Raw genomic sequence first — 12,408 nt, 5'->3', positions numbered from 1 at the left:
ACAAGACACCTGGATGAGATTAATTTTAAAGCCTCATGAGGTGCATCAACACCAACTGAGACAAAACAAAAAGATTTCTCTTTTTTCATGTCAAGGTATTTATAATTGCATCTCCATGATCCTTTCTCTTTGGGCAACAATGCACACACATACACACAGAGCAAGTACAGAAGGACTGGATGATGAAGGACAAAGAACCCACCCAGTGCTCCAAACTGTTAGAGAATGAACCAACCATCCTAATTGTGGGCCATATGTCCCATTCATGCACAATTCATGGAACTGTGCAAATTGCAGTTTTGCAAAAAGAGAGAAGCAATTTTGTTTGGAGCATCCTTGTGACAAGAATATTGAAGCTCCTTTTCCTCCTGCACAAGAAAGGATTTGTATTATTAATCTGGATTTTTATATATATTTTTCAGAACCCATACAGAAAGGGAGGACTTAACATAAGTCTCATACCTTTCTAGAAAGGAAAACCAATTAGTCTTGTATATGTGCAAATTCTAAGACTGTATCACCAACAAAAATTCTTGTCTTGCAGCAAGGAGAAATATTCTTATGCTTGTTGAGCATGAGATAAGGAACAAAATCTCATTCCTAGCGGCAACCACATACTGCAGAGAATGACTAAAAAAGCTTTATGTTTAGTGTGCTACAAAGCAGGTGAGTAAGAATTGATTATATCATCATCACCACCACCACCACCACCACCACCATCATCATCATCATCATAATCACCACCATTATTATTATTATTATTATTATTATTATTATTATTATTATTATTATTATTATTATTATTATTATTATTATTATTATTATTATTATTATTATTATTATTATTATTATTATTATTATGCAAATTTCCTCTGTGAAACAAATGTATGCATTTCCCTAAACACATATTTCAGCCAGCCTACAGGAATACATGCCCATTAAGATAGATTACAAACCATACTGTAACCACACTTCACAACAACTCATAGAATCATTCCTACATGGTTTGAACAACATAGCTGATGTGTTGCATTACCCATTTTATACTAGCAAAATTTGGCCAACAGAATCATGAGAGCATAATAAATCACATACAGAGATTGCATGGTGGCAATGGACTACCATGGTATGAGTCAAAAAAGGCCTATACCCGTCTTCTGTTACTCAGATGTTAGTACTGCATGCCATTTTAACTCATATCTCATCCAAAAACAGTATTTTTAGGCACATACAGAGGATCTTTGGAACACATACTTCCCCCTGTGAATCAGTCAATGAATACCTTCAGACACATCTGATGGGAAGCTAGAAACAAGCAAGGTTTCAGAATTCTTTACTTCACTTTTCTCCTCTGTTTCTACTTCATACATCACATTACAGTGGTGCCTCACTTAACGATTGCTTCGTATAACAAAAAATTCACTTAATGATGGCTTTTTCGGAGTGATCTTGTGCTTCACTTAACGATTTTCCCTATGGGCGATTTTTGCTTAACGATTTTGGGACCATGCTTCACTTAACGATGACAGTTTTAGGTCCCCTTGTTTCGCTTAACTTTTTTTTTACAGCCCCGTTTTTGCTATTTTTAAAATATTCTAAAATGTTTAAAAAATGTTTAAAATGCTTGGAATCGTTAGTGCACCTAATAAAACCTTCGTTAACTTAATTTGGCTTTGTTCTGAGTCTTTTTGAATTTTTTTGTTAATTTTTTCCCCCCATTGAAATAGGCTTCAATGCATTTCAATGGGTTTCGCTTAACGTTTTTTCCTATGGGGATTTTTGCTTAAGGATGGTAATCCGTTCCAATTGGAACGGATTATCCGGTTTTCAATGCATCTCTATGGGAAATGGTGTTTCGCTTAACAATGTTTTCACATAGCGATGTTTTTTTTGGAACCAATTAAAATCGTTAAGCGAGGCACCACTGTATTTAAATCAGAGTATTCAGCGGCCTTCCAAATGTTCTTGAATTAACATTAGCCCTAGAGAGCATAATCAATGGTGTATTATTGACAATTCCAATTGGCAGTGCCTGGAATGCCATAGATTTCCCAGTCACAATTTAAATCAATTCCTGAATCAAGAAGTTTGTTTTTCCACTATATTCCTGGATTAGACAGCTGCGGTTTCACAGGTGAAGAATGCACGGCAGTCAGCCAGACCTGAACCCCTCCTTCCATATCCTTTTTTACTCTTACTATGTATCCCTGACAGGTCAATCTAAATAACATTTTAAGATCACCACTGGATGTGGCAAACACTCTGGGTATTTATGCCTTCCTGAATTTGCTTTTAAAAACAGCACCAGAAGGTAAAAGAGTCAGATAATGACTCAGATGCTGTTTTGGGAAAATGGGGGACATGGTACCTGCAGATGTTCTCCTTGAGGTACACAGCAACTTTGATGGGGACATAACAGGGGGAAAGACAACTGACAAGTTGTTCAAAAAGATATCCAGATCACCATGGTTCTATCTCACATCCCTCACCTGTTGCCAAACCATGAACTATAGGCTGTTCATGACCCGAGTACATGACTACTCCCCTTGAAATTTTGAGGTAAGTTGTCCCTCTACTGAGTCTACATGAATAACCTCCATGGTAGATACAAGGAATGTTTCTTTTTAACGTAAATGGGCCTAGATACAGATTGTCCTCTATGTAGCATCTAGCTCAGTTTTTGTGCAGCTGCTGTATATACAAGTTTCAAACATTTGCAAGAAATATCCCCAAGGCTCTCTTGTTTTAAAAGGGTTCAGTAACAGCACACTAGCAAGAAAGGAACAGGGGTCCCAGCACCGTTTAAACAGTTTCTATGAAGACAGCAAGAACCCTAAGATGCCAAAAGTCTACTTTCAGAAATACTGTTTCCTGAAGGAAGAGGAGGACAAGTAAGATTGTTGTGAATTACCCCTTAATTTATAGCAATATTTCTGATAAAGAACTCAGTACAGTAAAAACAGGTTTGATGGAATAGGTTTCAAATGCGCAACAAGGCAATCATGTTGGGCTTCTATGCTTTGTTTTGAATTGGAGGTGGAGTATTGATAGGACACTATTGTTGGGTATATTGGATAGACAGTGTGCTTTATAAAATACTATTGGAAAACTAATAAATGGGGGAAATCATGACTGGTAAAAGAAAAAAGGTGTGCAACCAAACAAGACAAAACAAAACAAACCCTTTGTAACTATAATGAGCATGCTCAAGAAAAGTCCAGCTAGGTACTTACAAGTAATAGGAGTAGGAATATGCATTTCTTCTAAATATGCAGTCAGATGAAGAAAATGTCCAAAAGTAGGGAAGAAGGAAAAAAGTATCATTAGACTTTATTCTGATTATTTTAAAGCTTAAAATGTACACAGTATTCCAGTGCTTCCCTCACTACCCAATTTGATTTTTATTTCCTGTCATTTCGAGCACTACTCTAATAGCTGTAATAGGTAATCTTTTATACCAGGAATTCCTGGGTTCCACAGCTATAACTGCCACAAATGTATTGCATAGTCCTGGGCAAGTCACTTCACTGTGCTGGATTCCTCACCAAGTGTTAATGATGCCTACCCACTGCTACAAAGCAATTTAAGTCTATCAATGCTAAACACAAAAGAAGAAAAATGTAGTGCTATTAAAAACCAGAGTATAAGAAATAACTAAATGTTAGGGTTGAAACGAACACTCACTAGAAAACTTGAAGATGGGGACTTTACAGGGAAGCAAAAAGATTCACAAAAGCTTTCCTTGGTTGCTAGTTTGCAGTTGTGGGAGCAGTAAGTTTCTACTGTGAAACACAAATTTCCCCATCCATTTTTTTTTTCTATGTAAGAATCCAGAGTGAGGTCAGGAAAAGCACTGTGCTTATTCCCAATTATCTCCCACTGTCTTTACTATGTAGTCCAATCCCAATACAATCTAGATGATGATATTTGGTTTTGTGAGGAGTGTGTGGGTAATATTTCCTATTCTCACTCTCAGATCTTGTGGTCAAACAAATGCAGAGGAAAAAATGGTGCTACAGCAATGGAAAGAGCAATGGTCACCATAGTGAATGGAGTATGCCTATGATTGCAAGACCACGCCAAAAATCACTGAGAGGGAAAATAGCATGAAAGGAATATAATGAAATGGGGCCATTTTGGAGCAGCCCTGTTAAATACAGAGGACTAGCTTATTTCATTTCATACACAGTCCAGGAAAGCAAGTGTTTCTGAATGTGAAAAAAAGAAAAAAGAGCAACAAATAAAGTCTGCACATCATGGCTCATACGTATGTGTTTCAAGCACCAATGTAATGGGTATGAATATTTTAGGGTAGAATAATGTTTTGGAAAGAGTATCGGATTACTAAGCATTATAAGCCTGCTTCAACCACTGGCACTAGACAGTTCTACACAGGCACATATGTTCAATCTGTTTGCTTTATCCACAAATGCCACCTGTTCGCAAGAAATACAATTAAACCTCCATGTAGATTTCCATGCATCATGATCACACATGCACACACATCGTGAACAACTACACAGAGTACCCCACTGATGCATTGCTTGGTTTCACTACTGCGATGTCAATTATCTGGCTGTGTCTAGAGAGTGCTGCTTGCGGATATTGTTTTGTCTCTGTAGGTTCTGCGTTGTAGAGTCCCACAGGGGTCAATTATCTCCCCAATGCTATTTAATATCTATATGAGGCTGCTGAAGGAAATCATCCAGAGATTTGGAATTTCTTGCCATCAATATGAGGATGATGCACAATTCTGTCTCTCCATTTCATCATCATCAGTGGAAGCTGTGTGGACCCTGAAGCAGTGCTTGACCTTAGTTATGGACTCGACAAGGGCTAATGAGCTGAAACTGAATCCAGACAAGACGGAGATCATGTTGTTGGGAGGAGAGCCTGCCTGGTTAGGAAGTATTCTGCCTGGTCTTGATGGGGTAATGCTTCCCCTAAAGAACCAGGTTTGCAACTTGGGGATGCTTCTGGAGCCATTTCTCTCCATGAAGAAACAAATATCTGCTGTGGCCAAGTCTCCATTTTTCATCTGTGGCAGATTACACTGTAGCTTTTCTGGGCAAGAACTCCCTAATTACACTGGTCCATGAGCTGGTAATCTCTAGGATCAATTACTGCAGTGCTCTCTATATAGGGCTGCCTTTGAAGGCAACATGGAAGTTCCAACAGGTACAAAATACGGTGGCCAGGATAGTATCATGAGCAAGGAAGTATAATTATATCTCTCCAATCCTTATTTGCCTGCATTGGTTGCCTGTTTGCTTCCTTGCCAAATTGAAAATGTTAATGCTAACTTATAAAGCCCTTCACAGTTTGGGACCTCATTACTTGTTGGAGTGTCTCTCCTTAAAAGCAGCCTGATTAATCCAGGCTTCATGATTGTGGTTGATCACCCTTAGAGAGGCCCAGAAAACCACCACCAGGAACCAGGTTTTCTCACTGGTGGCTGCAACACTATGGAACGTGTTGCCTGTTGATGTTCACCAGGCTCCTTCCCTTCTGACTCTCAGGAAATAGGTGAAAGCCAAGCTTTTTGAATAGGTCTTTGGTAACATCTCTCCCAATTCACTGCTTGCGACACGGCTTATTCCCCCACTGAGCTGATTACCAATTGTGTAACAGAGCTACACATCCAGCATCTTGGCATCTATGGGGTCGTAGGCAACTGCAGTCAATAAATATAACATATTTAATTTTCTTCTTTAATAAGAACTTGTGAGCACATCTCTAAGGTACTCCTTACCAGCTAACAACAGATAGGTCCTATTCAGGCATCAAAACTGCAGGTGTTTAGGGCTCAAAGGGTGGTACGGATGGGGGCATATGAACCCCCCTCCCACATCAGCCAGAAGTCCTGCAGAGTTTTACACATAGACTTTATTTAAAAAAACCCTTCCTCCCTTCCTCCCACCTTCCTCCCTTCCTCCCACCCTAAACACCTTCAGCTTTAACACCTGATTATGGCTCCTGCTGAATCATACCGAACCTGTTAGCTTCTAAAGAAATGATATAAAATTTGAGACATTTGAGAGTTTGTCCCCAAATCTATATCTGTGAAACAATGCATCATGGTACAAGTTGTCATCTCTTAATACATGTGACATCACATACTGTCACAGGAGACACACAAGAACAAAAGCAATACAGTGAGGCATGAGGTTCAGCTGAACATTTAAGTCCTTAAAACAAGTTTTTATAGTTTTCCTTGTCCAAGAAAATGGATGAAATTGAACACATTAATCACAACATCAGAAATATTTTCTCTGCAGTGAACCACTTGTTCCAAAACAGAGAGGACTAGCTATATAGAAGCTTAGACAAAGGTGAGAGTTCTTCATGTCAAGCATTTATGGTTTCATATGTTCACTACAACTCCAGTTCCTGCATTCTGGTTTAACTGGTGCCATTTTGCAAATTCATTGATTTTGGAAGGAACTGAAGCCTACAAAGCTCCTTGTCTATGTTATTAAGAGTCATGTGCATAATTGGGGAAATTATGTTGATGTCTTTGTCATATTTGGAATTGTATTAAAATCTGCTTTTGTATGGTGTTTTGCTGACATTTGCATGCAGTACACTATGTAAAGAGATACTTCTCCTGTGCATTATGTTGTTACTGCACACCAGAGTACAAAGAGATTCTCAAAAAGCCACAGCAAAACAATCATAACAGATTTTCATGTGTGATTATATTAAAACTAGGTATGGTGTTTTGGTGCATTTTGGGGAGTAGGGAGGCTTTATTAACTCATATCAGAAACACAGACATGGGGAAAAGGTTTCAACTGAGCTTCATTAGAAAAGAAAAGAAAAGAAAAGAAAAGAAAATAAATTTCTAATGAAGAACGACAGTCTGTAGTTCCACTCTGGAAACAAAACCAAGCAAACTGGAATTCCAAAACTCCGGAGATGAATTAAAAGGAGTAGAATTTTGGATGTTCATTGAATTGATCCAGAATAAATGCTTTATAGATTGGAAGCAGCAATGGTGACAGATTTTGTCATATCTGAGGTGTAAAGCAGAATACAGCTGAATTCTGATGAATTTGTACTAAAAGAAGATATTCCACCACTCCCCTGTCATGCATGACTCTGGACAGAACAGTTTCCTTCACCTCTCTTTCAACCATTACAAATGTGTTCTCCGGATGGTATAGAAATTACATAAAATTATCTTCTAAATTGGGAATCACCACATGATTTCCCATTCCACTAAGAAAACCTACACTTCCTAGGTACGAGGGTGAAGTTTTAAGATAATGATATAGCTGTTTCTGTTTGGATTTCTAAGAGGTCATGTTTTTTAATGATGGTGTCAGTCCAGATGATATTTAACTAATATTAATGTATGTCATTTGCTCTTTTGAGACCTTTGTGCATGTGCGTGTGTCTGTGTGTGTTCTAACTGAAACCAGAGCATAAATATGCCACACTTTTCTGGTGACATTTCAATAAATGTGCTAGTAAGAAACCTAGAGAAAGACATATTCTTTCCAAAGGAATGTCATCAGAATGTCATCAGAATGAATAAGATATAATATTACTGAAGGAATAAGAATAAGAATATGTATTTGTTTTCTTAACAAAAGGAACAGAAGGCAAATACTAGGCAATTACAGTCATGTGGAAAAGAAAAAGTATGCCTTCATTGAATGTAGGAAAAAATAAAAATCACCTGCTCCTTAGCAGGTCTGAAAAATAGGTAAATACGACCTTGGATGAACAACAACACATGACATAGTACATTGTGTCATGATTTATTTTACAAAAATAAAGCCAAAATGCAGAAGCCATGTGTGAAAAACAAAGTGCATCTTATAATTCAATAGCTTGTAGAACCACCTTTAGCAGCAATAACTCAGAGTAATCATTTTATGTATGACTTTATCAGTCTCTCAAATCATTGCAGAAGAATTCTGGCCCACTCTTCTTTACAAAGTTGCTTCAGTTTATTGAGGTCTGTGGGCATCTGTTTATGTACAGCTCTCTTAAGATATCCCGCCACAGCACTGCAATTGGGTTAAGATCTGGATTTTCACTGGGCCATTGCAACATCTTGATTCTTTTCATTTTCAGCCATTCTACTATTAATTTGCTGGAGGGTTTGGGATCATTGTCCTATTGCATGACCCAATTTCGGCCAAGCTTTAGCTGTCAGACAGTCTCACATTTGACTCTAGAATATTTCAGTATACAGAGGAATTCATGTCAACTCAATGACTGCATGTTGCCCAGGTCCTGTGGCTGCAAATCAAGCCCAAATCATCACCCCTCCACAATGTGCTTGACAGTTAGTATGAGATGTTTGATATGCTGTGTTTGATTTTTGCCAAATGTGGTACTGCACATTATGGGCAAACATCTCCACTTTAATCTTGTCTGTTCCAGAAGTCTTGTGGTTTGTCTAGATGCAACTTTGCAAACCTAAGCCATGCTGCCATATTCATTTTAGAGAGAAGAGGCTTTTTCCTGGCAACCCTTCCAAACAAACCATACTTGTTCAGTCTTTTTTTTTAAATTATACTGTCATGAACTTTAATATTTAACATGCTAGCTGAGGTCTGTAGAGTCTGAGATGTAACTCTTGGGCTTTATGCAGTTTCACTGAGCATTGCGCTGTCTGACCTTGGGGTGAATTTGCTTGGACAGTCACTCCTGGGAGGCAACTGTTGGCAACTGTCAAATACTTTCTACTTCAGAATGATCTCCTTCACTATAGAATGGTGGACTTTAAATTGTTTGGAAATGGCCTTATGACCTTTCCCAGATTGATGGGCAGCTACAATTGTTTCTCTATAAACTTTACTGGTGAGTTTCTTCCTTGGCATTGTGTTAACACACACCTGAATGCTCCAGACCAGCAAACTGCTAAAACTTTGGCTTTTATAGAGGTGGTTACGCTTGCTGGTAATCAATTACTCAAGAGAAATTGGTTAGTGGCACCTGGCTGCTACTTAGCCTCTTAATTCCTGTTGAAGCAGTAAGGGTGTCCTTAGTTTTTCACAAATGCCTTTTCCATTTTGGGTTTATTTTTGTAAAATAAATCATGACACATTGTACTATGTCTTATGTTGTTGTTCATCTGAGGTTGTATTTACCTAATTTTCAGACCTGCTAAGGACTGGATGATTTTTATTTTGTCCTGATATATAAAACTATAGAATTCAAAGAGGGTGTACTTTCTTTTTCACATGGCTGTAAGTACATGATATTTGTTCACTCCATTTTTATCTTTTAGGAAGGAATTATATAGGAAAAATCATTAATTAGCATACTGAACTCATATAATTTGAATAGCTTTATATATGAGGGTTGTAGAGAATTTTCATTTGGATATTCCTGTCTTATGTAATGTTTAGCCAGACAATAAAGTCCATTCATTTCTTTTATTGTAGACCTTCCTAAGTCATTGTGGGGATAAAAATGTCTACTCCATTGTTCAGCTGCAGGACATCAGAGGATTTGACATATATTTATGGTACACCATCAGGAATGCTTAAGATCCAGTAAGGGATACAGGTCTCACAATATGTGTGCAAGAACACCCCAAGCGGATACCTTGTGAAAAAGAAACACTTAGCACTTTACAACAGGTATCCTACAAAAAGAGAAACCAACAAACAAATGAAAGACACATGGGCTTTCTCAGAATCTGTAGAGTTCCGCAGACTGGCAGCAAGACACACACAACAAATGTATGCAAAGGAGTGAGTGCCCAGTTAGAATGCAGAGACAATTTTCCAAAGGAGGATATCTACACTGATTTAATTCCTCCCCAACCCACTAGGAATGAGAGAAAGGTACACATCTTAGAACCTCATGGGCAAAGAATGTCTTCCAATTGTCTCCCATATGTAACAACAGGCAACTGTGTAATGTTTAAGCAACCAGCACCTACCATACTCACATGCAAAGCTCCATATGCAGTAAGTGATATCAGAAGTCTCTTTGAACACATCCCTGGTACAAGGCTAATTTTTCCTTTTTCTATTTTAAATCAGATATGCACAGCTGGGATGGGAGAGAATCACTCTCTAGCCATAACCCAAACTCACAACTAGGAATCTTAATTTTTTTCCTTAGCTTTGACATGCAAGCACCAGCATACGTAGCAGTGGGCGTGGAGGCCAGCAGCATAATATCCTAGTGTGTCTCCCATTATTCCTGTGAAACTGGACTAAATTTTTGGGCTTCTTGAAGGGGAGGCAGTAAGCAAGATATATTGGTAGAACCCTCATAATCCTAATGAACACGGGCAATGTGGAATGGTATAAAGTGGGCTGAGTAAAATGGGTCAAGATTGATGAGGTTGTTCCTTCAGTGAAGCTGCCGACTCATATGTCACTCAGATCGGCCATCACATTAAACTCTTACACTGTGTGTGTACACACACAGAGAGCACATATTTTTCTCTACATTGTTCTTGAGGATTATACGTAGTGTTGGGCACCCAGGAATTCCTTTTTCTAGGTCTGTTTTTATACACTGCACTGTAGTTTCATTTCCAGCTTTTTCAGTACATACATCTGGCATCTCTGGATGACCCTACATGAGTTCACACAGATTGGAAAATGATCTGTGCACACAAAATCAGTAGTTCAAGTACATACATTGCCAATATTTAATAAATTAAATCGAAATCTAAGCAATTTTTTAACATACCTACTTTCCTTCATCCTAATAAAATGTAACACAATGATTTACTCACAAATTTTATTTTCACTTTCAGCTACTGCTGAAAGAGACAGTGTCCTTCTATATTTTGGGCAGGTTAATCTTATAAATGGACAAATTCATTATTATTGAGGAAATTAAAGCTAAATTTCTTTACTTGAGTAGTTCCTTCTTGCTTTGGGGGTGGGGAAGTACAGCTATAATTTTCTATATGCTGACATAAACATAACACAAACGTGCTCTACATAACAGATAAAAATACGTTATTCCTTTTCTCAGACAAGGCATTAATATATTTTACAGTTTCTGCTTCTGATAATAATCAAGAAAAGTATTCCCAACTATATTAACATACTTGTGGCATGATTTCTCACTTTGCAGCTCTGTTAAAGAGTCTCAAAACAGTAATTCAGAATTAGGCCGATGCATGAGAGTGTTAAGAAATTAAATTAAGCAAATACTCTCTTTTTAATAAATATTTGTTTTCCTCTGACATTTTGGGATTACACCAGGTGGGAAAAAACAGGCATCTGTGGCCTGGGAAGCGCAGGATTTAACTGCTGAGTTTTCTTTATATAATTCTTAGTTATACATAAGGCCTTTCTCTTCTGCCATTTCTGCTGTCTCTGTGTGAAAAATATTCACCACACATCAGTTCTTGCTGATCAGTAATGCTAATATATTCTGAAGTGTTATATGAGGATTGCTTCTTGAGGCTGAATACTATGATGTACTAGTGGAAAATGCCCCAATTCCCACAACAGCAAATGAAAATAAACAGCTGTGATAAGTATCACCTCAGCTTTAAAGCTTTTTAGACTGACAGCCTGAGCACACGAGCCAAATGAATCCCAGTTATACCCCAGTTAGATTGTTTCATAAATTGCCAGTCACATGATGCACAGCCATGATTAGCTTATTTTCATGGTCAATTGTTTATTTCCAGTTTATTTCCCCCTCACTAGGAGGGATGCTTTATTTTGTACTAATGATTAATTGCTTTATTCCTTACCACTTCAGTATGTGTGAACATTGCTGTCAATTAATTTCCTTTGCAAAGGGGTCGGGTTTCTGGGTGCTGTGGCCATTTCATGGCCAATGTGTCCCCCCCCCCCCCGTTTCCCTTCTCTTTTAAAGGTATGTTGACAAATTGTCTAGGAGCGAGGCTGGCAGTCCCTCAGATAGCCAAGTAACATCTGCTGGCAAAAATAGCAGGAGACAGCTTGAAGAAGAGATTCTTCCCCTCATCTCTTTGAAACAGGGCTTGAGCAGAGGCATTTCCTGTTTCTCCTCTCTTTCTTTTTAACCCTTGCAAAGGGGCTGGTTAAAGTGAGTAAAGGAGGGAAAGGGAAAAAGGAAGGAGAGAGGGCTCGGACCTCTCTTATACCCTGTCGATGCATCAGTTGTTATTTTTTTTAAAAGGACAAGGGGCAGCTGATTTCTCCAAGAAACAGTAGACAATACAAATTGATACAAAATTAAGAGCAGTATAACTTACTATAATAGTGGAAGAAATTTATTTATTTATTTATTTGTTGGACTTATATACCGCCCCATAGCGCTACAAGCACTCTCCGGGCGGTTTACAATTTAATTATTCAGGCTACACATTGCCCCCCCCCCAGCAAGCTGGGTACTCATTTTACCGACCTCGGAAGGATGGAAGGCTGAGTCAACCTTGAGCTGGCTACCTGGGATTTGAACCCCAGGTCGTGAGCACAGTTT

The 12,408-nt window shown here is 38.3% G+C and overlaps 1 protein-coding gene across 39 annotated transcripts in view; it reads right to left on the bottom strand.

The window, feature by feature from the left end:
• The window catches only part of PTPRT (protein tyrosine phosphatase receptor type T), a 716,634-nt gene that overhangs the window by 130,707 nt on the left and 573,519 nt on the right, over positions 1-12,408 (bottom strand). For 21 of the 39 annotated variants that reach the window (XM_078393145.1, XM_078393157.1, XM_078393154.1 and 18 more), the window contains one exon: positions 3,234-3,263. The exons of 13 other annotated variants lie outside the window; for them this stretch is intronic. In XM_078393145.1, coding sequence (XP_078249271.1) covers positions 3,234-3,263 — 30 coding nt within the window. The remainder of the gene's footprint in view (positions 1-3,233; positions 3,264-12,408) is intronic. 5 more of the 39 variants (XM_078393149.1, XM_078393160.1, XM_078393169.1 and 2 more) reach the window with 1 other exon arrangement.

The sequence above is a fragment of the Pogona vitticeps genome, chromosome 4, assembly GCF_051106095.1.
Source record: "Pogona vitticeps strain Pit_001003342236 chromosome 4, PviZW2.1, whole genome shotgun sequence".
Lineage (NCBI taxonomy): Eukaryota > Metazoa > Chordata > Lepidosauria > Squamata > Agamidae > Pogona > Pogona vitticeps.
This window is presented reverse-complemented; position numbering and strand designations above follow the sequence as displayed.